Source organism: Pestalotiopsis fici (genome assembly GCF_000516985.1).
Source record: "Pestalotiopsis fici W106-1 unplaced genomic scaffold PFICI_Scf_13, whole genome shotgun sequence".
Lineage (NCBI taxonomy): Eukaryota > Fungi > Ascomycota > Sordariomycetes > Amphisphaeriales > Sporocadaceae > Pestalotiopsis > Pestalotiopsis fici.
This window is the reverse complement of record NW_006917103.1, coordinates 332,738-359,064: the sequence shown is the minus strand read 5'-3', so window position 1 is coordinate 359,064 and position 26,327 is coordinate 332,738. Positions and strand designations below refer to the sequence as shown.

Here is a 26,327-nt window from a genome sequence, read left to right as displayed (position 1 = left end):
AATCTCGCGTCGCGAACTAGGGCTTGACTAAACTACTGCAAGCACGACTATAATTTCTCGATAATAACGGGTATGCCCAGTCACAGCCAGTTTTCAGTTCCAATAACATCATACTATTTTATCCTTCTTCTTAAAAGCAAGGACATGCATTGGAAAGTGAATGTCTAGGATTGAGTGTAAAAAAGATGATGAACTATAAGCTTTCCAAGTTGATACGATTATATCCGCGATTCCTAAGTCTTCACACCGCCTCGTCCAAACTTGCGCTTCTTCGCCTGGATTTGATTCTGGGGAGTTGAATTTGCTTGTTCATCAACGATAGGTGTGTCATTGGACCACGTCCTCTTCTTGGTATGATTATTTTCAAGTTCCGAGTTTTCCGCATCGGCCCCTGCCCATTTGTACTTTGAGGGATCAAACCACCCTTCACCAAGCCGTAAGTTCACGAGAAACTGCCTGTCCTTGCCACTCCTCAGCTTGCGATATGTCTTTTGTTCCGGGGTAAAGACTCTTGCAAGGTCTTTCACTCTCCGTTGTCTTGTTTTACTATTCTTGCCTCCCATCTCAGTCTGAGGCTCCGGCGCTATCGTCTTGGGCTGGTCGTTCCAATAATCTATGACCTTTTCATCAAAATCAACCTGATCGCTAAACGCTGGATCTTTGCCTATTCTCACCGGGTTCATGCCTCGATAGTACCCGTCCAGCCATGGGCTGGGAACCGTCTGCGCCGTACCGAGATCCACAAGCTTCCCGGCAACGTACGAGGAGTGTGAGATGGAGGCGTGAAAGATGCCGAGCTTGTGCAGAGTCAACAGATCCTTGGACATCTGCTTCACTTCCGACTCCGTCGGACGCACTGAAATCGCCCCGGTGGGTGGGAGATCCTTTAGGAGCGCGTAGACGAGTTCCGAGCCGTGTCCCACTGGCTCCTCGGGCATACCCTCGTGGATGATGCCGGGCTCAGAACCGCGCGCCGAGCTCGGGTCGCTCGTGGTTGTAAAGCCCAGGTCGACGCCTTGTCCTTCCAGGTAAGCGGACGAAAACATGACATAACCGTGGCAATCCATGGCAAGATTTTCCTTGTTTGTCTCCTTGAGCCGTCCGTATACACGACACTCATTGAAGAAAGGATCCGTGTATGGTTTCAGGCTTTCTCTTGTCCATCCCTGGGGCAATGGGCAGTCGTCGGAATTCCATTTCTCAAGAAGGTCGGACCATGCACCTGGCTTGAACTGCATTGAGAGTTAGTACCATTACACGTCGGGTACGTCATGTTAGACTCACGATTTTGAGCGCGTATGTATATCCACGACAGGAGACTTTCCAAACATGAGAATAGTGGCCCTTGTGGAGTACTTCCTCAAAAGAGATATCCAGAGGATCGGCAAGTGGACGAAACCTAGCCAGTTTAGGTCCTGGGACTCGAGGAAGGTCAGTAGTATCTGTGTCGGATAAGTCGTCCTCGGATACCGTGTCAGACTCTAGATCTTCGTCAGAGTCTTGCTGTGTGTGACTGTCATCGTCACTTGGTGTGGTGACTTCATCTTTTGCAGCCCTCCTTGCTTGTTCAGCGGAGTATGACAGACCGTCTTGTGGCTTTTTGCGAGTTGATTGCTGCTCGCGCATAACCAAGAACCGCAGCAATTCATTCTGTAACCTCGAATTACGTTGCATTTGCGACTCACGCGAGTCATCTTCAGGAGATGGTGGTTGTTTCTCTAGAGAAATACTTGGCTGGACCTCATTAGACTGGGATACCTCCAGTTCCAGAGGCACATCATTTGGATATGCGCCATCGTCTTTGAAATCCTGCATGATTTCTAATGCCAGAATCGAGTTGCACAAAATTTCTTCGTCATGGATCGGCAAGTTTCGAGGCAGTTTTCATCTGAGAACATAGTATCATTGGGCTTGTTAATTGATCGAGCTCAATCGACCATTGTCATCTTCCATCTCTCAAAGACGAACCACGCGCCATGGGCAGGGCATTCATTGTGCTAAGTGGCCTTTTCTTTGTCCCCCGAGACTCATATTGATGGTTATCCCAGTATTTCAAGCCGTTTGCGGAAATTTCTTATTGGCAGATCAAGTCCTTGACAAAAACTCATCTTGTACCGAGCCCATTTTGCAACCAATACATGAAATTATGACTGTGCAACCATCAATTGTCAATCGAGAACAAGCAGATCTTCCAGGACAGATGATAATAAGTTATCCCCCAATCCGAGTCTTCTCATGATAATAGACTACTTGGAGTGTCTCGTTTTCATGTGGCATTTGCTTATGCTCGATGATAGAGCAAGAAAAAGAAACACCGATGAGAATAGGTAGTACTTAGTATAAGTCACTAGCGGAGATGAGGGCGCGGATGTCCATTGACGGCCCCCACCTTCACCTGTTGGAGCTTTGGCTACGTCACCCCCACAAAAAGAAACCCCCGACAGGAAGTTGAGCGCGCTGTTGCCCAGCAACCTTTCATTTCAACGCGAAGCGAAATCAAGCCCATCGATTCTCTTTTCAAAATTCATCCCCCAAGCGCCAGGGTCTGGCTCTTGCTTCACGGGTTGACGCCCAATGGCCAATTAATAGACCCTTATGTTTAGCACAATAGATGCAAAGAATCTTGCTTGAGTTGATTGTGATTTTCAAACATGGCAACTATGTTTCGCTTGAAGGCTGCCCACTCTTGTGGATGGAGACATCTCATCGATCGGGGCGATGGATCTGGAGTATGGGTCCAGCCAGTTGTTGGTGTTTGCGGCGGGTAGCGGGATCCATCAAGTAGAGCACAAAGCGGGAACTCTCCTCCAGGCCAGCCGAGAATCGCGCCGTCTAAGGCCGGAGCTTTGGGGGAATCATCCGCGGGTTCGTTTGATTCGTAGCATGAGTAGAAAGAGTGGATTTGCTCAGGTTTGGCGAAGTTTGGGGTGAGTGCAACCTGTAAGAGCGCATCCAGAAATTGGGCAATCTCGCCAGATTGGATGATCACCCAGATTCGATTTCCCTCTTGTGCGACTTTATGGTTACCAATCAGATGTCCGTCATAACAATGACGCGCTTCTTGTCTAGGTCAATGTCGCGTTTTGGGAGAGTAACTTGCAGCCCGACTCGTGGCGTATTTGGAACGTGGTTATAATCTGGTGGACAAGTCACAGTTTACTCACCGTTGACAAACGCATGATGCTGCAGCTTGCATTGGCTCTACTGCAGCTTGACCCATTCCGAGTAAGCAATGTGCAATACCTGGTGCTGCTAGGTAGTAGGTATGTAGGTAAGGAAGGGGTACAAAGATTTGTCAACAATTTTTAGTATACTATCAAAGGGAAAAGAGGAGAGTTGATTTCCATGGATAGCCAAGCCAATAACCCCAGGTCGGTGTGCTGCGTTGTTCCCCGTGACCGGTGACCATTCTCAGGGTCTCTTTTGGATAGATTGAAAGTCGTTGAGCCACCATGCAAGTCAACAACCACAAAGGACCCTGCAAATCATTTTCATCGCTTCTTACAAGTCGTGGTACTGTAGGAGAAGCAAGTGTAGCCGGTTCCATTGTCGAAGGAGCCGGGAGCATCCCGCATTGTTCTGTAGCAATAGCCATGGATGGCCTACATTGTTGTGTTGCAACTTGGAGTCTGGCGGTTACCGATTGGCTTGAGGCGATCAAATGGACTGCTGAGTGCCTACTACCCATGCTGTAGTGTAGTACATGCTAATCAGTGCTAGGCGAGCGGACGCCGGAAGCTGCCATTTTCACAGCGGTTCGTTGCGCTGTGGAGTCGCTGGGAACCCCCTAGTCACTATGCCCAGCGAATAAGGCTAGACATACTAGAGCTCCAGAGGTGGGATAGGCTAAACAGCTTGCAGCTCGGTCCGCTGTCACTGGACGGCGCCATCTGCAGGTGCGTCGGCGTCAACACCACCTGGTTCCCCCCCAATCCCACCTCGGATGCCCCAAGCGTCGAAAGTAAACAGAGCGCCAAGAAGGCGAGAAAAAAAAAAGACAGGCGATTTCACAAAGCTGCTCGCCCTCCCAGCCAACTCTCGTCAGTTAGCCATTGTCTCAAGAAAGCTACTTGTAATTCGCATCATGATGTCTACATGATCCTTTCTTCTATTTCTTTAGGAAATCCTCCAATTGCGAGCTGCAGGGGAAACATCACCGCTTTTATCGCGGCTCCTCGACTAAGCGGCTGTGTTTTGTTTGCATCTGCCCTTTTCCTGCCTAGTCGGTAAGTGGATGACGGATGATGTGGATGATTTCCCATCTTGACCACCATGCCACTGAGAACCCCTGCTGGTGTCCAGCTCACCTCTTTTTTTTATTTGTTGCCTCAAATATTATGCCCAGGCTCCGACTGCTCGGCATGCCCAAGATTGTCAACTCCTCTTCCACAAACACAATTCTCGCGCACAAAAACAAGACCAGCAACAACTAACCGCACGAAACTAGATTTCCAACTTCATGACGTTACGACCTTTGATGGCTTCCAAATACCCTTGTGTTCTACCGACGCGATAGTTTTGAGCATTGGCTCCTCGTTTACTACATCTCAACCTCCAGCGAATCTACCACCCATACATTTCGTATTTCCGACCTTAAGATACTACGAGGATGAGCGGTCCTCCGCCGCCGCCTCCGCCGCATGGCGAGAACCCAAAAACAACAAGTTCTAATTTGCCTCCCGGCAAGTACGACATTTTTATAATACCACCGCATTCAGCAGGTTCCGGCTTCCTATACCTGCCATCGCTCAAGCCCAATGTCAACAGCTTTGCTGCTGGCTTCGCCTCGGCCTTGTTGCTCGTTGTGCTTGGTCATAGTATGGCGCCAGCCTTCAAGTCGTGGTGGAATGGCTTCCAGGGAATGGGGAGTTTTGGTATCATGCTCCTAGTCATTGGTGTGGCTATGGGTGCCTGGTCATTAGGAAGAACACAAACAGACGGCGGTGCGGGCCCTGGAGGTGGATCTGGTGGCTCCGGTGGCTGGGGCTCCAATGCTGGAGGCAATTACAACTGGAATGGAGCTGCTCCCGAGGCTGGTGGTCCGCCGCCGCCGCCGCCTCCGCATGGCTCACCGCCTCCACCCCAGTCTGGCCCGGCTCCAGGCGGTGAGAAGCCGAACAACTCGTGGCAGCAGGCGCCTCAGCCCGAAGAGGCACCAAGGAATGAGCAAGAGGCACCTCCACCCAAGCCCGAACCCGGGCCGCAGCCAAAGGGAGGCCCACAGGCAAATCCGTGGGAGAAGGCAAGAGAAGAAACGCGGAAGAGAGAGGCTGAGCGCAAAGCAAAAGAAGCCGAACAAAAGCGCAAGGAGGATATAGCCAAGCGAATCAAGGAGCTTCGCGAGAAGGAGGCAAGAGAGAGGGCAAAGAGAGAACAAGCTGCCAAGGAAAAGGTGGAGAAGGAAGCCCAAGAAAAAGCCCAACGTGAAAAGGAAGCAAAAGACAAAGCTGACAAGGAAGCAAAGGAGAAGGAGCAACGTGAAAAGGACCAGAAAGCAAAGGAGTTGAAGGAGAAGCTGGCCAAGGAGAAAGAGCTCAGAGATACCAGACTTCGAGAGGCGCGGGAACGAGATCTCCGCGAGAGGCTCGAGAGGGAAAAGAATCTGAGAGAGAAACTCGAAAAGGAAGCAAAGGAAAGAGAGGCAACACGTCTGAAAGAAGTGGCCAAGGAGCAAGCCGAAGAAGCCATCAGGAAGAGCACGTACGCCTACTCATCAGCAGGCGAAAAGTTCAATCCCTGGCCAAACGGCCGTCCGCCATCACAACCGACTCCTGCCGCCCCGAACCCAAACCCCAGTTCTCCCAAGAGACCTCCGGCCCCGACTGCAAAGACCTTTACCGGCACGGCCGACGAAGAAACATACTCTTACCGCCCCTACGACGAACCAAAGAGACATTCAAGAAGAAGATCTGGCGAAACCATCTTCACCGAATCATCCTATGCCCCATCGCAATCGACTGCACGGACGTCACCCCCGCCTTCTGTGCGTGGAACATATTCGACCAAGGATCCTAACAAGATTGTCATCAAGGCTGTATATGGCTTCATGAACCAGTTTGCCAAGACTCCCGCATCGCAGCTGATCTCAGGACAAGGCCCCGTCACCGACGGCTTGATTCTGCGCATCACCACGGAAGGCCTGTTTATCGACGATGACGTCCGCGGCGTCCCACAGCGTGAGTGGGACGTCAAGGCTTGGACGCTCAAGCTTATGGAGGTATGGTGTTCTTCGCGTTCCTTTGGCGACCAGCCGGCTCCCCAGGCCAAGACTACTCCCAATGTGCTTCATCGACCCGCTCGCACGCGCGTAGATCGTGGCGTTCCCAAGGTTCTCACCGGCGAAGAGGCCGACAAGTTCTGCGAGACCATGCTACGAACCTGCAAGGACGAGTGCCGTCTCTGTCCACACGGAGATGATTCATCTTCATACGCTGACCCAAACATTGGAGAACAGTCGGGCGAATGGAAGCAGCGTGGTCTTCATGTGCTCCGCGCCAACATCAGAGACCAGGAAGGCAAGAGGTATATGTTTGTTCTCGGAGAAGACGAGGGCTGGAAGGTTGCAATGGGCCTGCAGAGGTTGAGAAAGGGCACTCAAGTCCGACAACTCGGCGTGCAAGCCATGTCGCCCCACGAAGCACGCAACACTCTGGAGACGTTGGGCTGGACGTGAGGAATGCAACGAACAAAGTGATCAACAAGGCGCTATCCGAGTGTCAAAGATGGAATGCCCACCAAGGCCACAACACCTTTCAGATTCCAGGGCATTGCCATCCCTGGGCGAGTTTGCCTCCCTGGCGGGAGAGCGCGCTATTGATTTGACTAGCATGGCCAGCGGCAGCGGTTCTCTTTCATTTTTTGTGCGGTGCACAGTTGCACGTTTTCCAAGCATTTACCGGGCAGCGATCTGCATGTAGAGCTATATGTCCTCACAAGACGGGGGATACAAAAATTCGACTACAATTATACATACAAAATCACCTTGGACGAATGTGCATGTCTAAACATTGCAAGCAATGGTTTGCTACTCTGTCTACTTTGTGCCGGTTGCAATTGGATTCGGAAGTCAATCATAAGCATTGTGCATTGATATGCGGAAGAAAACCAATGATTATCGTGATAGTTTCTTAACTGCCCAATTCCGTCAATGTCAAGTGTGGGCCTATGACGCCTCCTCTGTACGGCCCCAAAAGCTTAGGACAAGTCTAGGGTATCTATCTATGCACTCACTTGGTTGAAAAGCTTAATGGCGAGCTTCAAAGATCTCGTGTGCTTAACAATAATCCCTGAAAGCAAGTTCTGCAAGCATTTCGGCAAGCCATGATTTGTCACTTCTATTCCGTCTGTCTGAAGCGCATACCCGAGGCGATCATCTTGGCAGTGATGCGCGCTTCTCTGCATTCTGGCGGATCCAGGTGAGAGATTCGAGAGGCAATCATATTCAGAACAGCAGCTTGTAGAAGCCAATGACAAGTATAACCAGGGAATAAATCAATAACTTCCCATCCTCGTTGGAGGCCTGGCCAGAAGGGAAGATGGGCAGCAAACACTCAACCACACAGACAGTCTCAGCAGCGTGGTCAGTCAGTAGCGCGCCGGATACACGAGATGTGGACCGGCAGCGGCCGAGCGACCGCACAGATGAAACCGACTTCTTGGCTTTGCGCGTTCCAGTTCTGCGCAGTCCTTGTGGATGACTTGAGGCCACAGCCCAGCCAGAAAGCAGCGACAATCCCGTATCGCGTGGCGCCAGCACTGGGGTGTCTGTCTGCTTCCTCGTCTCCGGACCCACGCCCAATGGCACCCCGGACTCTTTCCAGACTATAGATCGGCACCCGCCTGCGGGGGATGCCGTCGCCTGATTGGTCGGCGCCGTTTCGAGACCATACTGTGAGCGTCGCACTATCTCCAGGGTATGTATGGGCAGTAAGGGGACATTCCATCTTGGCGGTTCGAAGTTATTGGACGCCAAGACACGCACACCTGTCGCCGCGAAACACCAAATGCGTGACGCTATGCCATCATGATACTGCAACAGTGCTGCAAATCTTTGTTCAGTTCTGGCCACCATGATCGCATAGACAAGACGATTGCAGGCAATTGGGGCGGGCGGCTGGCTGCTGCACAGCTTACGAATAGCCGGCTGATCTTTTTACATCTCGGCGCCAAGTCATTGACACCTCCTTGCCTCTTTCTCCATCCCCGCTGAACATGGGGAAACACTTTTCAACTTAATCTTTTGTCTTTCCTTTGCTTCGCCGTTTTTTCTGTTGTCTTGGTGATCTTTTCTGGGCAGGCCCAATTTGTTTCTTCTTCATCTAATTACAGCAGGTCTGCTTGTTATTCTGTTATTCTGAAAGGGTCGACGGCGTTGAAGCAAGGTGGGATCAAGAATCGGGAAGGGGGGAACATAGGTGGGCACGTGTCACGACTCTAGACACAATGAGGTTTGTACCATCTACAAGTCTATATGTTGTATACTCAAATGCTAATGGAATCACCAGGCGAGGAACACGTCGAGGGCAGTCTATAGCAGACAGCCTCAGGATAGTCATCCGAGATGATCCTGTAGCAAGTCCCGAGTCATCTCCAGACTCTCCAGACTCGCCCGGCTCGCCAGACAGCGTGGCATCGACACCCTCACCAACGTCTACGACCTTTAACAGCACGACAGCCAAGGCCGACTCTCCACCAACGACCCAAACTGTCCCTCCTCCTCCGGCTACGACGAGCAAAAGTTCCTCCTTGGCTCTACCACCACCGGCGCCTACTACCACTACGAGCATTCCTTTGCCTCCACCAGCTACAACGAATACCTCTCCATCAGCTCCGCCCACTACGACGAGCAGATCATCGGCGTCCACAAAGACAGCGTCGCCATTCTTCAATCACCCAGAACTCTCTACAACAGGTACTTTAGTGCGGACCACAGTCATCTCCAGTAGCGCTCCAAGGACGACGACGGCAGCGGACTCGTCTCCGCAGCCGATCCTGCTGAACCCGGCCGTGTCCACAGTGGACGGCACCGGCTTTGCAACGGCCACCAGGTCTCCAACTTTTTATTCTTCCAATGCGCTAACCTCGTCCGTCGACGCAGAACGTGAAGTGTCCATGTCGACCTCTGCCACTGCCGAGGCTGTGACTGCGCCCACTGGTGGTCTTGGTTTCGAGGAGCACCACGAGCGACTTCACTTGGATGCGGGTTCCGTGGCCGGAATTGCGATTGGAAGCAGTGGTACGTATTTCTTTCCTACATTCCCCCGTATTATTTCTTCACGTTTTCGAGCTAATATATTAACAATGAACAGTGGCCACCATGCTCATCGCAGCCATGGTCTTCTTCTTCTGGCGCAAATGGAACCGACAGCAGAGACGCGACGACGCCGGAAGCGAGTCGGGGGCCTCCACGGGCTCGGGTGTCCGACGCATGCTGACGCGGCGCTTCACGCACAAGTCCGACGACCGCATCATGAATGAGCTCATGGCGGGCGTCTACTCCAACGAGAGCGGCGGCGGGGACCGCAACAGCTTCATGGACCGACAAATGCAAGACGGCAATGGCTACATCAGGGAGAAGTTTGGCAGCGGCGGCAGCAGCAAGGCAGAGGTCGAAGAGGACGAGTTGCCCATCATGGCGCAACCTCCCAAGGCGGCTGCGGTGCCGGGAAAACCCCAGTTCAAGCGCACCAAGCGCATCTCGAGGTGGCTTGGTCGACATGACGAGGACGATGACATGATGAATCCAAACTCGGCCCGCGCCAGTCTCGCGTCCAATGCGACTGGCTTGAGAACGATTGACTTGCGGAGCATGTCGGGCTGGGGAGGAAGCGAGTATGGCGAATACTTTAGCCGCGATTCCATGCCGCCGCTGCCAATGGGAGCGATTCCACCGCGGGAAGATCCCGAGGTTGAGAAGCGGAAGCCGTTGAGCAGTGAGATGGATGATGAGCGGGAAGAGCAGTCGCAGAATGTACAGGGTCAGGATGTCCGGGTCAGGGATAGTACGCCGGTCACCAAATTTCCGTCGGCAGAGGAGTTGAAGCTGCCGCCTCCGCCCGGTCGGCCCATGTCAGTCGCGGCGCGCACCGAAGTTACTGGGCGGTCTTCGGGAACTTGGAACACCTGGGGCGTTATGCAGCATCGCGACCAGCCAAAGGGCTGGAAAGAGAGACTGGGCATGTAATTAGGTAATCATCAGTTTGACGACCGAAAGCTCGGGCCGGAACCATAGAGATGTCCTACGCCATAAGATCGAGGTCTTGTATATAGGCCATAATTGCAAAGTACATTGAGAATCAGGTTGCACTCCACCCTTTAGAAGACGGTGTGCTGTCATATCATCTCTTGTCAATTCCAGGCATTTTATTATTCCTCGGAAATGAGTGAGACCCAGGATCAGCGAGAATGACTATCTCCAGAGTGTCGGTATGTCAAATCACGATAAACTCCTCGCCCTCGCCCTGTCGCGTAAACCAGTCGAATACCTCCATTTCCATGCCTGAGTCGTGTTCTCTTATATCTTTGGTTTCTATTTGCCATCGATCCAGTGCATGTGGTTCATAATACATAGTGAAGCAGTTGCCAGCAATAAGACGCCAGTGACCATTTTGTACTGGGCGCAATAGAAATGGCTCCTTGGCGCCTTGTATGTGGACAAGAATGTCTCCTTTCGCCGCATTACTAGGCGCTAACCCCACGAGGTTGGTCCCAGTGCACAAAAATATGCGATGTTCAAGGAGCACGTCCTTTATAGCCTCTCGGTGCATGGTTTGCAACGAATTCTCATCTCTCGATTCCTAATGCGAGGATTAGATGCGGCTACTCAGGAATTGGAACACAACCTACAAGGCCATCTAAACGAAAAGTATACCCATTGTCATAGGTTGCCCGGTCGTGTAGAAGAAATCGTGCAAGGCCCTTTTGACTTAGACTCAATAACGCTAGTTGTGTGTTATTCCAACAAATAATCATGAAGTAATCATAAGAGTTTGGAGAGCAATGAAACACATACCCTCTAGAATCTTTTCGGGGAAATACTTCCTGATAGACTCAAAATCATCCTTTCCCGCACCTTTTTCTGTCCTTTCGAATCGCATTAGACGGGCGAAAGACACCAGCTGTTGGTCCATATCATTGGCATCTCGGAATAGAAAAGTATCACCCAATTCGCTGATCTGACTGATTCGGCAGCCTTCAAATCGTACCCGGTTAGAATCGGTGCAAAGGTGCCTGCCAGACAGAATTAGGCGTCATTCCATGGTCCATGCTGACAAGTGCAAACAGAGCATTTCTTTTCTCCGCACAATGAGACTCACCCTGAAATATATTCGTCATATGAGCTGTGTCCGCTGGAACAAAATCTCCCGATATGAGACCAGTCTGGTACCCAAGAAGGCATATTTAGGTCATGACCCTGCCGCACCATGCTTAGCAGGTTTAGTCCCAGAGTTTGGAAAAGTGTCGTCGCTAATTTGATGGAAATCTCTTCGAATGTCTTCGCGTAGTCTATGAACTGGTCGAGTTCATCTTGTTGTGGTCCAAGGAGAGCCTTCAGGGCGAAAATTTTGTCTCGACTATCACTAGCCAAAAACTCTCCTGACCACTCGAAATGATAACATAGATTCTGCCAGAAGTCACTTCGGGTTTCGGAAAATGCCTCTGGTAGCAAGGCGTATGGAATAATCCTAGAAGGTCTGGGCGAGGTGAGGTAGCGTAAGGACCAAAAAGTTCTTAAAACTGCGCAGGGAATGATGTCTCGCATACAAACAAGAAACCGTTTCCTACTCATGAACACCTCCTGGAGAACCCAAATCCGATGAAACCATGGTCGCTGAATCAGCTCGCGTACTGCTTTGAAAACTTCTTCCTCTGGCTTCTGTAAAAAAATATGCTTGATGCCGTCATCATCAGCACCATATCTTTCCGCTCTTAGAGCCACTTCTTTAAAGGCCCATTGGAACAGAATACGGCTGCTTGATGTGTGTTCGCCAAGGTAAATGACGGTACGCGACGCACTGCCGTATATCTTTGCCATACCTCGGACTTGAACTGACCGCTCTTCATCATCGCCCTGATTGATACAGATGGCATCAATCCACAGGTGTCGCGGTTCGTCGTCTTGGCGCAGAGCCTTGAGCGCATTGAAACAATTGCGAGTGACTTGCAAAGACGCTGTAGCATGCTCGCCAAGATAGATAGGCACTGTGTCCAAACCATCTCCCCAGGTGTAGGATAAGGCTTCGTACTCGATCTCGGTTTGTCGTTTGAAACGAGTATGGGCATAATGCATCGATTCAAATTTCACTTCGATCTTTTTTCCTAAGGCGTCGGAGTCGGAGTCGGAGTCGACGGAAGACTCGGGCTCGATTCTTGCCAGTCGGCATGGCAGCAGTTCTACCCTGATGGGGTCCTCGGGATCACAGCTCGGAAAGAGTCGGAGAACTCGAATCGAGTCTTCATACTCTAGCGGGGTGTGCTGATACGGAGCTGTTGAAGCCATTCCAACAACTGGAATTGAGATATCGTTGCGGTGATGACATGCTCGATGCCTTGACTAGGCGAGCCTGCGGAATGCCTCGAGTTAAAAAGAATCAAGGCAGCTGGGATTCGTGTCATAATGGTGATCAGGCTGAGATGCAAGGTATGTATGCAGGCGCCCAACAAAATCATGTGATCCGCTCTTACTCCGGGGCGGTGCATATCTGGGGTTGCACATGTACTAGGTGCCTGAACCATTGTGGAAAAAGTGTGAGGCGTCAGTGGCCACTGTGCCACCAGTCAATATGTATTAATACTAGACAAAGTTGGGGTTTCAGGACATGATTGCGATACTAATGGACTAAACCAATCGAAGTTCACTCCAATCCCTGGTAATAACATATGGTTGGGAGACTATAAACGCTACGTGCAGAATTCTCGTAAAATGGCTATGAAGTGTACCCGCAGGCTATTTGCGATCACTATGACTGTTGAATATCACGGCACTTGATGGGCACCACCACTCTGAGTCACTAAGGATTGACATTAAGATTTAAAGAATTAATATTTACATCAGAAGTCTTAACGCTTCGCCAATTGATCATTTCATCATGCCCACGACGGGATATTTTGCTGTAAGTCTCTACCGTCCCCTCTATTCCAACGAGGCACTAAGCGTCAGCTTGCGGCTGCTGGGTCCGACGTAGACGGTCTTGGGGTACTCGGAGATGACCCAGTTCTGGCTAGCCGTGTCCCAGTTGCTGACATCGCGCCGTGCAAGAGAAGCGTTGAACTGGATTGTCTCGCCAGGCTGGATGGTGATGCGGTCGAAGCCGCGCAGAACCACGGCCGGGTCGTCGGGGCCTCCGAGAGACAAGTAGACTTGAGGAACCTCATCACCCTCAATATCACCAGTGTTGGTAATCTGTGCGGTAATGGTATACAGCTCATCCCAGAGTTGACTGTTTCCACCAGACTCGGCATCGGCGGCTGGTCCAGCAGCGTAAAGTGGCTGGGCACTGCTATCGATGGCGCCAGCTGGAAGGAACTCCTCGGCTGTCTGGCCGTAGTCGGGATCTTGCGAGGCTTCTTCAGCCGAGGAAGAGGTGTTGACATAAGGGTAGAGGTATTGCCAGATATACGGGAACTCATCCACTGGGAACAGGTAATCGTTCAGATCGGTCGAAAAGTTTCCAAACTCGGGAGCTTCGGCCGTCTCACCCGTCGTAGGAGTGTACTCTGTGGGGTACTTCTTCTCAACAACAAGGTCAGAGTACTCAAAGGTGGTATAAGACAGTCCAAAACCAAACTCAAAGATTGGCGTGGCATTCTTGGCATCGAACGAGCGGTAGTCGATAAAGACGCCCTCGGAAAACTCTTGTTGAGGTGCGCCATTACCATTGTTGGGCTCATACAAGACATCAGCACCATAGTCCTCTCGGGTAGCACCCCATGTGAATGGGGTCCTGCCGGCTGGGTTGACTTTGCCGTACAGCACATCGACAAGCGAGCGACCACTCTCCTGTCCGGGAAGACCAGCCCACACAATGGCAGTGATATTGGGCGAGTCATACCAATCAGTAACCAGAGTAGGACCAACAGAGTGAATGATGACAATGGTGTTGTTGCATACAGACGAGACGTTCTTGATGATCGCGTCGCCGTTGCCCCAGAGTGTCAAGTTCTTGCGGTCACCCTCGTTTCCATCAACGGCAATGTAGCCTTCTCCAGAGTCGGCATTGACGAATACTAGCGCTGTGGCATCCTGCTGTGAAACCAGGCTGAGAATTGTGTCGGAAGCCGAGTTGTTGAGCACAGCCTCGATACGAGTACCGTCGTCTGCTCCCTGGATGTTGAGTGCATCGATTGGCGTGATCAGGTAGGGGTAGTTGGCGGTACCAGAGCCCCAGCCCATGGCGAGGGTTCCAGAGTTACAACCGCGGTCAGAGCAGCCATTGGGTCCCAGAGCACCAGGGCCTGCATCGTCGCCAATGACGGCAAGGAATTTGGGCTTATTGAGAGGCAGAGCGCCATTGTTCTTGAGCAGGACTGTAGACTTTGCAGCAACTTCTCGGATCAGGGCGCCATGATCCTCCTGGACATCGACGTGCCAGTTGATCTGCTGGTACCCTTCACCGGCAGCATAATGGAGCGGGCCATAGGTATCCAGGGTCCAGCTGTCAAAGTTGATCGGGGGTTGTTCCAGCTCAAGTCCAACCTTGAAAAAGGCGGCCATGATGCGCATAGCCATATCGTCAATGCGGTACTCTGGAACAGTTCCATTGATGACAGCCAGAGTCAGATTGGTACCCCAGAAACTGAGTCCGCTGTTGAATGAGGTGTCACCAGGCATGGTCATGTCCAGTCCCGCTACGGCGCTTGCAACGCCAGTGTGCTGAGCCTGCCAGTCGCTCATAACAAAGCCCTGGAAGCCGAGTTCGCCTTTGAGCAATCCATTGAGCATCTTTGAGTTTTGGCACGCGTACGAGTTGTTGACTTGGTTGTAGCTGCACATGATGGAGCCCACACCAGCCCGTACCACATCGGCAAACGGCCACAGGTAGAGCTCATGCATGGTCTTGTCGTCAATGTTGGAAGACAGAGCCTCGGTGATATTGTAATCCCGGTCGTTGCTCTCACCGACTTGTCTGAAGTGCTCCTGTTCATTGGCAATGTAGTGCTTGGCACAAGCAATCACACCAGCATCTTGAATACCCTTGGTCGTCTCGGAGATGGCGATACCAGTCAGCCATGGGTCGGGAGAGAAACCCTCCCAGTTTCTTCCACCCTCGGGAGTGCGACCAATGGGTCCGGCGACTGGACCAAGAACCACTGTGACGCCCTTGCCCTTGTGTTCAGCACCAATGGCCTGACCGCGTCGGTAGAAGAGATCCCTATCAAAGGACGCCGCAACAGTTTGTCCCGACGGGAAAGCCGAGGCATAGTCACCGAATCGTACACCGAGGGGAGAGTCTTGCATACACAGACTGCGGAAGCCGAGTCGCGGGATGGAGCCGACCTGGCCGACGCATTGTTCTCCTTGCCATCTACAAGTGGTCAGATTTCATGTGTAAGAGTGGCTGGAGTACGATATACTACTTACCCAACACCGGTGGTCAAGTTGACCTTTTCCGTCAGGGTCAGCTGAGAGACAAAGTCCTTTGCCTTTTCATATGCTTCTTCCCAGCCAATGGCTTGCGGGTTCATCCACGGAGAGGGATAGACAGGCGGCGATGTAGAGAGGTCATCGCGAGTGTCAAGCTATAACGGGCTGTTAGGAATATGACCAAATAATCCAATTACCTTCCGCCAATGCACAACTTACAGGATGCACACTTAGAGCCGAGCTCTGAGTTGCCACGAGGGCAGCAAGCAATGAGTACCGCATGCTGCTGTCTCGTGGTGGAGAGCTCTTCTTCAGGTTCGTATAGTAACACTGTTATAGAACGTGAACAGAATCACTGAAAGACAAGATACTCTTTGCAGAGTATGACCGGCAGGAAGAGGAGCAAGCCGTGAGAAAAACTAATAAGTGAGCGCATCATTGTCACGAGAGGCAGCGGTGTGACCCGTTAAATAAATGTTGCTGCAAGACTCAGAAATGTTTACTTGCTCAGCAGCGCGGGTCCAAAGTACCTGCTTGGCTGCTTGGTGCTTGGGGTCTCTCTTGCCAAGGAGGAAAAAAAATCTAGGGCGATCAAGTGCTGCTAAAGCCCATCACTGTTGCGCCCGTTCCTGCACTTGCAGGGTTCTCCGCTCTGCCAGCTCCACGAACCCCAACTGCCCCAACTTGACTTGATTCTCCCCCCAGGCTTGGTGGACTGACAGTGGGTAACGTAGCGGACCAAGACGACCAAAAAGACGACGATGACTTTTGTCAACGATTAAGTTTACCGCCTTTGCACTTTGCGTTGGCCGCTACTGTAGGGGTTAACTGCATCACCTGGTGCAGGTGCATAACTGTTTCCTCACTTCGTAGACGTTTCCAAATTTGTTCCAGGGTGAAGACTTGTGCAAGCTCTATTCTTCCAAAAGCGTATGTCTTCTCTATATATACTTTGATCTTGCTTTTCCAAACCACCAGCGCAAGAACATGGAGTTTAATAAGCCAATGGCCCAGACCCGGGAAGATGTGTGGTAAGAAGTTGTTCTTTCTCTCTCTTTCCCTTTGCTGGGGTCGCCAGCAGGTTTCGCGATCCCCAAGAATCTTCTCATGCAAGAGATTCGCTAAAGGGCCGATGAGACATTCGTGTAAGACTCTTCCGACTGGCTGGCCGAGACACCGGGTACTTGTCCCCCCCTCCTCCAGGACATGCAGGACATCTTGGCGAGGACAGCAAGCGACTCCGAACTTTTGCCATTTACCATCAGCCATGTGGTGGTAATAGTTGGCCAACGTGCCAGCGTGACAGCGTGCCGTGGTATGAGGGGAATAATGGGTTGCACGCACACTACATGCATGTAATACTGGATTGGAGGTTCTGCGGGGTTGGGGAAGGGATGGGATGGGATGAGAAGGAAAATGACAGGGGTTGAGTCGAGTTCATGACGACACAGCATCATGAGACCCTGACCACCAAACCAGTCTGATGATTGGGGCCGACGAGAGCCTCGCTCTTGGACTCTATCCCCCACCCTCTCGGACCCAACGGACGACGATGCATTCTTGAAGAAACGCCGTCGCCGGAGGATCTGACTTAGCGAGGCGCGCCGGTGAACGTCGTCCTTCATCTGTAGTATGTATAAGTCGTAACCTACAAGTGCAATGGATGTGCCGCTTCCTAGTATATTTCCTAACCATAGTCAATAAGCAGCACACTGGAGCCGCTGGAGCCTAGTGACAATACGAACCAGGCCTTGGCAATGACGCCGCCGATTGCCGATCCATATTTTAAGATAGAAATAACCTTGAAGTCAATTCCCAGGTTCGCGTTACAACTGTAAATTAAACAACGCGACCCTACTCCCGTCTACCTGGTTTTCACTTTGCCGGCACATGCGGTTCTTTGTAGCGAAATAGATTGATCATCAATTGATATGTTAATGATTGCCCGCATGTTCTCCCGCGTGAACCACTAGAACCTGCTGCAATGATTCAGTACCGCCCACGCTCTCAAGCTATTCGAGTCGAACCAACTGCCTCACGAATTGGAGCGGTCAGTTGGCACGTTACGTACCAAGGGGATGTGCCGGACGCCACCCAGTATTGGTCCGCGCTAAGAGGCTGGGGAGCCTGGGGCAATAACGGGGCGTTTTCCAGGGGCCTCAAGGGAGGGTACGGCTTTCCAGGGGTGTATTTCCCGCGCCTCTCCGGGGATATCGTCCGCTCATTGGGTCCTCCCCCGCACTCGCTAGCCCGAGTACAGGTAGACTTGGCTAATACGACCAGTATCCAAAATAAAGTGTAGGATTAATTGTCTACATCTATGAGAAGAAAATACGTGTGTGAACGAACAAGAATAAGCCCTTTCTGCTGTGTAACCTAAAGTGTGTCATATTACATAGGTACTTGGCCAACTCATCGACTCTTAACGCCTCATTCCCGGTCCTCAGTGCCGACGATGAAAGGAATGTTTCTCCCAAGTCTACCATCAGTCATGAATTCCCATCCAAGATATGCTTTTATCGGCACATCTGTGCCGCTGTCTAACCCCTGGCCCGCTGTAGCGTAGGCACCCGATGGTTATCTTTTCTGATATGCGTCAAAGGTGACCCACGGCCAGTTCAGTCCAGATCCTCCTTCTCTAGCATTTCTTGCTGCCTCTACAAACGTGCAGCGAGACTAGCCTGTTCCTGAGAGGCAACAGGAGCCTGATCAACAAGAGCATCAAGCCTTTCGGGCCGAATTGTGATGTCCATCTGAACACGATGATCCCGCCAGAAATTCTGCTCACGCCTAAGCAACCTGCGGTTTCGTGCCGAGTCGTCGTGCGCAATCTCGATATAACGTAGCATGGAGTCATTTCCAGACTTTCTACACATTGCTCGGAGACCCCTCATGACATGGCACAGGTCACTCTCGTACATGTCGCGCTCGGTCCCAGCTGTCGAAGTCTCGCTGCCTCCCATGTCACAGATGAGGATGAGGTTCTTCAAGTTGGGAGGCGTCAGTGCCGGTAAACCTTTCTCGTTAGCCCTGCTCATATGAAACAGAGGCCCAAAGAGACCTCTGAAGTCGACACCAAGATGCCGCAACTTGTCCAGCTTTGGGAGGCACGTCAAGCGAAGACTGTGGTTGGCCGGCCGCACAATAGAGGACGTGGCTATTGCTTGGACTAAGCAGATCTGGAGACGACAGCGTAGCAGAAACATTGATCAACGCTTCGTTTGGAGATTTTGGCTTGGTAGACACGTACAGATCGTGATTCTTCCATGACGGGTCCCAATCCTTGTCAAACAGCGACTCGATATCGGCCTCTTTCGCCAACTCGAAATGGACGAAGAGGCTCTCCGGCACGGGACATGCACTGATGATACTGGCCAGCTCCGCCTCGCGAGTGTGACTATGTTGCAGACCGCAGATGGCGCAGATTGCCAAAACGAGGATATACAAGTGGCCCTAGTTCTTCTATAGGTTCCGATGAGTGTTGTCCGCTGAGCGCAATCTTGCCAGCCACATCAGGATCTTCAGCGCACATCTCAATTGCTTGACAATTGCTTGGTTGCGCGGCAGCAACGCCGGGATGTGGAAGATATCGCTGGCAAAGATGATGAGGCGTTTCAAAGGGTCTGATCTATCCGAGATGTTTGGGTACAGCCGCAAACTTTTCAGAGTTTTGAGCCTCTCCAGACCCGGGGATTGCGAGGGCAGTCTCAATGCCCCATCCTCTACTGCTATACGTGGACAGTATGTCCTGAACCCCCGAGGTCAGTTTGTATTGATCATTGGTGATTCTTTCTCTATTCATTGTTTGGAGAACTCTCCATCTATTTACAAGCTCTTGACGTGCTTATCTATCTTGCTAAATTGATATGGCCACGTAACCTTGTACAAGAAGGGCCGGAGGTCGTGACGGTGATCGTCAGGCGAGTAGCCAGAAAGGTGGAGCGAAGGGGTCATGACGGTCGACTTGTGACGGTTCATGGCGTAGAACCGGAAGAACTTCTTGGTCAGGTCGGCCGTCTCGGCGGCGGGGAGGTGCTTCCACTCGCCCAGCAGGCGGACGTAGCAGCTCCAGGGGCCCAGCTTCTCAATCTTGCGCAGCTTGCCAAAGGCGCTCAGCTGGTCATAGGTCAGGCCCATTTCCACTTCGTCTTCTTGGACGCCTGCGGACAGAGGCAGCAGCTCGGCCGTGGGTACGGCGTCTAGGAAGTCGTAGAGAATCGGCATATCCCACTTGGTGGCTGCCCACCGAAGGAAAGCCTTGGCGTCAGTCTTGGAGACGGAGCCGAGAGGGGCAATATCTGCCGACGAGCAGTCGTACTTTGTGAGGTAACCGCGCACTATGGAGCCTTGATTAGTACATGATTCTTCCTGCTGATCATCATGCTTAATGTTATGGCACATCATAGATCAAGTAGTGGTCTCAGATGACCGTCTAAAAGCTCACGGGGCAGAGGAAACGGATAAGAGATGTGATAACTTACATAGCTCATCGACATTTCCAGATGAGAGGACAAGCAAAGAGCTGCCAGAGCGGGGGAGTTTGCGAGCAGTGGTGGAGATCTGGGCGAGGTAGTACGAGCAGACCATGCGGTTGCGTGCCTGAATATTCTGCTTGGCAAGGTTCTCGGCTGCCGAACCACCCTCGACTTGGAACTTGGGCGTAAAGTTGAGAGCCTGCTGGCCTATTTCCTCCATTGCTCCGACCGTCGCGTCCATGTTGATATCCGAGTGAAAGGCACCAACCTCCTGCGCCAATTTTTGGGCTCGCGACTTTGTGTCACTGGAAGAGTGCTGTGTTCCCATGAAGCACGTGTGCATGAGTTTGCTGACAATCTCCTGCGGTGTCTTGGGTAGAAACTCTGCTTCTCCAGTGAGGCGACGAAGATCATTGAGTGTGGTAGTCTCGCCGGCCTTGATCGATTGCAGAACGAGACGCGCCATTCCATATACAAAAACAGTGACTGTGCAACTATCTAGACCACCGGAGAGAGCAAGAAAGTAGCCAGGAGAGTTGGTCCGGCAGAGGTACTGCCACAAGAAAACAGACTGAGCCAGGTACATTTCCTCCATGGGATCAAGAATCTTGAGCTCAATCTCCTTGGATAGCTGCAGGTCTGAGCGGTAGACCTCTTCAGCGGGGCGGGAGAGGCGGAGGTCACATTCAATGCGTGGAAAGTCGGGCTGAGCTGCACCTTGGACATTGCGCGAGATGCTGGAGCGGTAGGAGCGGACTTCTTCGATATCAATAGTGGCTGTAATGACATCAACAGGCTTCAGTGTGAATTGAGGGCTCTGTTCCATGACCTTGCCGTTGACAAGAATCATGGAACTGGCATCGTACAGAATACGAGCATCACCGTCCACTCCGCTGGCATTGGCGTAGACGTAGAGTCCGCCGAGCTTGCGCGTCGAGTTCGAGATGAGATCCAGTCGTGTCTTGAGCTTTCTCAACTCGACGTGTGAGGCACTAGAGTTGAGTACGATCTCTACGCCGTTCAGGCCCATGAAAGTCGAGGGGTTGAGGGGCACAAAGAGCTCTTCGCAAGTCTCACAGCCAATGGCCGTGTCAACAGTCGAAAGCACGGCGTCACCTATGGGGACTGTCTTTTGACCGGTCACGTCGCTAATGATCTTTTCCAAGTAGTATTGCTCCGTGGTCCTGGGTTTAACCCACTAAGGGAAAGAATAAAGGTCAGACAAGAAGACACCAAGCATCAATGTGAATAAATGGGACACGTACAGCCGAAAAGTGTCGCATTTCGCGATACAGCCCATCATTGGCCAGACTCTGCTTGGGGCGGATAAAGAAGATTTGCTTATAAGTGCACAAGACGCGGCAATTGTATCTGACGTTTCTGTGGCGAACACCCATGCCAAGGTCAATGAGCATATCCTTGCAAACAGGATCCGAGATGATCTCGGCGAGCACCTCCCAACTGTGTAGAAAGGTATCTCCCTATAATCGTGAGAATGCATTATTACATGATTTCCCAAAGCATGTCCATGAAGAAAGTGATGTTTACTATATCCGAGTCAGTTTCCGAGATCGGCAAGGAGGGGTCGCAGAATACTACTCACCCTCTAGGTGATGATCAAGACAGCCATAGCCAGGAATCTCGAGCTCGGCTGTTTATATATAGTTATTATCAAGGTTGAACAAGCCATCACCATGGGAACAAACTCACGGCCGGTCCGCAGAAGGGCGCCCTTGTCCTTGGCAATGTGAATCGACTCGAGGATGCGATCGCGGTTCCCCTCAAAGTCCAAGGGCACACTGGGCAATGATGCCGCTGCCACTGTCACGAACGACATGATTGCAGAATCACGAGGCGGACAAGTAGTAGAGATGGTCGACAAAGGGTGGAAAGTATTGTACAACAACAATGTGGTGGTAGGTAGAAGTACCTGGTAGTACGCCGATAGGCCCGCGTTTGAAGTTGTGTCACTCTAGGGAACTAAAGGTAATTGCGGGTCTCATGCTTGAGCTTGCAGATACTCAGTGGGGTAGTTTCTGCCCGTCACAGTATTGCACTGTGCTAGATACAGTGAATCGCCGAGTATTTGCAGTGCTTGAGGAAGAGTCGATTTTGCGTAGGCAAAGTAATACCACTGACCAGTACATACTTCAAGCCTCAACAGTGCCGTACAGATTTCGCTACGATACTGAAATACACTCATTTCCCCATGATTTCATGTTAACTATCTCTCTATGGCTATTGCACATTGGAGTTATGCTCGAAGCGGTGGATGAAATCGCAGACGCTCGAATTTTAAAAACAGAAATGCCTTGTCGAGGATCTTGGGCGCAAGAACTCTTGCTGCCCTTCGGTTTACCTCAAAGAAATCGCAATTGTCCATTCGTTGATCCATGATCTGATGCCCCGAACTTGGGCTGCTCTCCATCAACATGGCCGCAGAGCTTGCCATCCTCTCGCCTCGCTCTGTCGACTCAGATTCAATTCTCATCACCACGGGCGGCCTGGATAGCCATCTGCATCTCCGCCACGTCCACCGAACGCGGCGTCAGCCTAACTGGAACCTTGAGCTGGGTCTTTCTGGTCATCAATTGCGCACCAACATACTGCTGGGCAGACTGACTGCTGGAGGGTTTCCAGGTGAGTTGAAGCGATCGAATATCCTTGCAGACACACGCAATTTTGGCGTCGTCCATGCTGCCGTCAAACGCACGTGTTGCATCGCGCACCGTCTTGGACGTCTTGCGACACGATTCCTTCCATCCGGGGCGCAGTATCAGCCAGACGGGCCGATCCGGATGCACCACGTCCATGACCAAGCTCAAGTCTGTGTCATGGAGCTTGTCCTTCATCTTCTTGGTGTACCTATGTCGCAGAACCAGTGATCCAATCTCCAGAACATAGGTGGGGGGCTGGTGTTCTTCGCGCCACTTCTGGAAGATGATTGACTGCTTGGGGCTCAATAGATCAGCGTCGTATCTGAGTCTGATAATTCGTAGGCGGCTCAGGTCTCTGTCTTCAAGAGGCGGAAGACGCCTGTAGTTGACCTGCGGGGCATGCTCCATCATTGAGTAGGCCGTCTCACTGACTTGAATCACGTAGTCGATCCACATGGAGGGATGGGAAATATCGCAGAATATGACATATTCCCTGACTTGTCGACGGTCATCCATCTTGGAAAAAGCCTCGAGCAATCCGATATTGGCAAAGTCAAAGGTTCTGAGGAGGGTCTGATACGATTCCTTGGTCAACTTGGGACTAGTAGTGTAAGCTTCGGAGGCAAGGCCAAGCTCATCGACGGCCTTTTGAAGATCTGCACCGTCAACTTCTCCCAAAATACCTGAGCTGTTTGGATCCTTGTAAGTCTGGTCGTCGCAATAATCCTCGTCGTCGTAATCATCGCAGTCTTCGTAGTCATCATAATAGCCATGTACCATTGAAGTAGTTCGAGCGTTCTGCTTTTGTCCTGCAAATGGAAGTCGGCCAAGTGCGGCATTGCGTTCAGCTTGACGGGTGTAATAGCGAGGAATCTGTGGCTCACACGCTTGGCCTCTAGTGTTCAAGTGAAAAGATGAGGGAAAGATAGGAGGAGGGGCAGCCATCTGAGGATAGAGACTTCCGTGACCGGCGGTGTGACTGGGTTTGAGGGCAAACAAGTCCGACACCCGTGGAACAGCCCATGGGCCTTGCGTCATGTTGCTGGAAGTTTCGGGGACAACAGAGGGAGTAGGCATGTGCATGGGAGCTAGGGTCTGTCCAAAGTGCTGCTGAGAAGGAATGAAGGATCCATTGTTCTCCTGGTATTGACCATGGCCTCCCATGACATGGCTAGGAGCCGAGTGTGCAGGCGGGTGGGTTGGCAGATTGGCACTGGTTTCTCCGCCTCTAGTGATGTCGTGCAAATTCAGTGGGGGGCGAGGAGAAGAGAGCATGTTTGAGCAATGCTGTGTGTCTTCTGACAGCGGTTGGGGACGGGCATGAGCGGTGGATGAGCTCGTCTGCTGTCCGTCTTGGCTGAGAGGATGGGTGCTCAATTCCGAACGAAAAGTGCGCAGGAAGAAATCCTTGATCCCCTCTATCTGATTGTCCATGCGAAGACTGAAATCATTGATCTGCTTCTGGACATGATCTCGGGTGTCCTTGGCTTCAGTGGCAGCCCTCTCTTTCCAAGCCTCATTGTCTCGAGAAAACGACATGAAGCGCTCTTCGTGATTATCGATCATATGTCGGACCTCTTGCATCTCTGGGTCTCTTACAATAGGAGCTTGGTTATTGGTACCGGCCATCCTGGAAAGTGTTTCCAGGTTCTTTCCTGTCAACGGGGAAATGTTGACAGACTGCTCAGCTGATAAGCCATGACCGTCGTCGCTCTCAACCTTTGGTTCTTGCTCAGCCGTAGGAGTATCGATGACTGGGCTGGTCTTCTGATGGGAAGAAATGATGACAGATGCATTGTCGTCGATAATGTTCTTTGATTGCTGCTGTTTCTGTCTTTTGGCAGGAGCCTTGTCTTTGTTCGAGTTGACTTCTTTGTCGTTGATTCTCTTTCTCTTGACCTGAATCTTCGGGGGCGCCATGTTGGATTTTGGTGATTGAGATTGAAAGCCAATGTAAGAATCTTGAAGTGCGAGGTTTCAAGGATGAATGTGGAAAGACAAATTGGAAGGTGGGAGTTCTGGTCAATTTCAAGTCACCGGAAATTGGATAGGTTTGGTTCTTGCCAGTATTGAAAAACGATTGAAGAAATGTGGCGTGGAGTGCTAGAATCTTAGGCAACGGTGAAATGGCATCCCCGAGTCCAGTCTACCGGAATGCTCCTTGCAGCAGGTACGTCGTGATGGTGAGATCAGAGGGATATGTGTTGTATTGATGATGGTGATTCCCGAGAGTTTGAGCTGAAAGTGATGTGATGTTGAAGAAACAGAAACGACGGAAGACTTAGGCAAGCGTAAGATTGGATCCACAGTCTAGAGAGGAGATGGAAGTTGGTTGAACATCAGAAGGGAGTTCAATGGGGGGACACAACGAAGTGGCAAGAACGTAGTTGTCTGACAGAAGTTCTGCTTGTCAAATTTTGATAATGGTGGCGATCGCATAGAAGTGAACAATTGGGAAGGCACTTAGTACACGACCTTCAACCATGCATATTCTACGATTTTGGAATTGAATGAAGTCTCGTCGGTGTGGTTTCAAGTTTTGACTTTTGGATTGGAAGAATGCAATTACTTTCCATCTTGCAAGTGACAAATCTCCAAGCGAAGCAGAATAAGTTCACGGAACGGATAGAAGATTCAGACGCATTCTGACGAGTATTTAGAGCACGATCTAGCCTAGGACGAGGGAGCACTGTAAAGCCCAGGATGAACTCTCCTGCCAGTTTCTATGCCACCAGTGTTCAAATAAGGCGACTGAATGCGAATCACAAGAAGTATCAAGACACAGACTCCTTGAGTAAGCAATTCATAGGAGGAGATGCAGAGCAAGCTGGGAAAGGGCCGCGCTTCGTGTTTCCTGAGCAGTATTTTGCTCAACTTTGAGGAGTGGGACCCTTGATTATAGCATATGAATTCCAGATTTGAAGTAACGCAATTGGTCAACCCTAGGTGTCGATCCGCCACTAGCAGTCGATGCCGAGCTATACACTTCTATATATGGTTTTTGTAAGAAACTATCGTATGCTCCCCAAGCCTGTGCAAGCCATTGGTGGTGCTTGCGATGGTCTTTCATGTCGCCACCTATTCAGGCAAAGTTATCACGTAGTATGTACCTTTGGCATAAAAGCAGAAGCCCATGCCCGAAGTAGCTCACTAATCTAATGAATATTAAAGCTGGGCTTGTAAATAGTAAACCGTCATCTCAAAGAACTCACGTTAATGAGCGGTATGTACAGATCATTGTGAGGATTTCAATGATCCCTAGTATATTGCCCCTCACTCGCTTGACATGAAGAGCTGCCAGTGGCGTTACACAAAGAAGCTCAAGCCCTTTCCCAAGCTCTTATCTCTGCATAAATGCTGATGGCCTATCGTATCACATGGTTCGTCAGCATCTCTGGACTTTTTGCCCAGATAGGGTTTAGTTAAACGACCCTGCAAAGTTCTATGCACCACACCGAGGCAGATGTCTATTGATTACATGGCAATGCTCCTGGAAGCGCCTTTCCCGATCAGGAAATTTACCTTATCTGCCCGCCAGGGTCTCTCGCTTCCCCCAACGGCACTTACACGGGCGCGACATTGGGGTCTTTGGCAATTGGTTCTCTGTGCAGA

The 26,327-nt window shown here is 51.2% G+C and overlaps 8 protein-coding genes across 8 annotated transcripts; 2 read left to right on the top strand and 6 right to left on the bottom strand.

Annotated features, from left to right (window-relative positions):
- Nucleotides 1–233: 233 nt before the first annotated feature.
- On the bottom strand, nt 234–1,815 carry PFICI_14517 (uncharacterized protein; the record flags this gene model as incomplete). The annotated part of the gene is made up of 2 exons (XM_007843098.1): nt 234–1,232; nt 1,285–1,815. The coding sequence occupies 2 exons, from the start codon at nt 1,813–1,815 to the stop codon at nt 234–236; spliced, it is 1,530 nt and encodes a 509-aa protein (XP_007841289.1).
- A 2,794-nt stretch (nt 1,816–4,609) lies between these two features.
- PFICI_14516 (uncharacterized protein) lies at nt 4,610–6,673 on the top strand (the record flags this gene model as incomplete). The annotated part of the gene is made up of 1 exon (XM_007843097.1): nt 4,610–6,673. The coding sequence occupies one exon, from the start codon at nt 4,610–4,612 to the stop codon at nt 6,671–6,673; it is 2,064 nt and encodes a 687-aa protein (XP_007841288.1).
- Nucleotides 6,674–7,580: 907 nt separating this feature from the next.
- PFICI_14515 (uncharacterized protein) lies at nt 7,581–7,943 on the bottom strand (the record flags this gene model as incomplete). Its single annotated transcript, XM_007843096.1, has 1 exon — nt 7,581–7,943. The coding sequence occupies one exon, from the start codon at nt 7,941–7,943 to the stop codon at nt 7,581–7,583; it is 363 nt and encodes a 120-aa protein (XP_007841287.1).
- A 499-nt stretch (nt 7,944–8,442) lies between these two features.
- Nucleotides 8,443–10,183, top strand: PFICI_14514 (uncharacterized protein; the record flags this gene model as incomplete). Its single annotated transcript, XM_007843095.1, has 3 exons — nt 8,443–8,447; nt 8,505–9,235; nt 9,309–10,183. 3 exons carry the CDS (start codon nt 8,443–8,445, stop codon nt 10,181–10,183), a joined length of 1,611 nt encoding a protein of 536 aa, XP_007841286.1.
- Nucleotides 10,184–10,430: 247 nt separating this feature from the next.
- PFICI_14513 (uncharacterized protein) lies at nt 10,431–12,499 on the bottom strand (the record flags this gene model as incomplete). The annotated part of the gene is made up of 4 exons (XM_007843094.1): nt 10,431–10,796; nt 10,846–10,940; nt 11,012–11,229; nt 11,316–12,499. 4 exons carry the CDS (start codon nt 12,497–12,499, stop codon nt 10,431–10,433), a joined length of 1,863 nt encoding a protein of 620 aa, XP_007841285.1.
- Nucleotides 12,500–13,132: 633 nt separating this feature from the next.
- Nucleotides 13,133–15,865, bottom strand: PFICI_14512 (beta-glucosidase A; the record flags this gene model as incomplete). The annotated part of the gene is made up of 3 exons (XM_007843093.1): nt 13,133–15,524; nt 15,581–15,738; nt 15,803–15,865. 3 exons carry the CDS (start codon nt 15,863–15,865, stop codon nt 13,133–13,135), a joined length of 2,613 nt encoding a protein of 870 aa, XP_007841284.1.
- A 2,375-nt stretch (nt 15,866–18,240) lies between these two features.
- On the bottom strand, nt 18,241–21,895 carry PFICI_14511 (uncharacterized protein; the record flags this gene model as incomplete). Its single annotated transcript, XM_007843092.1, has 8 exons — nt 18,241–18,762; nt 18,830–19,036; nt 19,130–19,331; nt 19,413–19,920; nt 20,065–21,256; nt 21,324–21,535; nt 21,662–21,709; nt 21,769–21,895. The coding sequence occupies 8 exons, from the start codon at nt 21,893–21,895 to the stop codon at nt 18,241–18,243; spliced, it is 3,018 nt and encodes a 1,005-aa protein (XP_007841283.1).
- A 643-nt stretch (nt 21,896–22,538) lies between these two features.
- On the bottom strand, nt 22,539–24,635 carry PFICI_14510 (uncharacterized protein; the record flags this gene model as incomplete). Its single annotated transcript, XM_007843091.1, has 1 exon — nt 22,539–24,635. The coding sequence occupies one exon, from the start codon at nt 24,633–24,635 to the stop codon at nt 22,539–22,541; it is 2,097 nt and encodes a 698-aa protein (XP_007841282.1).
- Nucleotides 24,636–26,327: the final 1,692 nt, after the last annotated feature.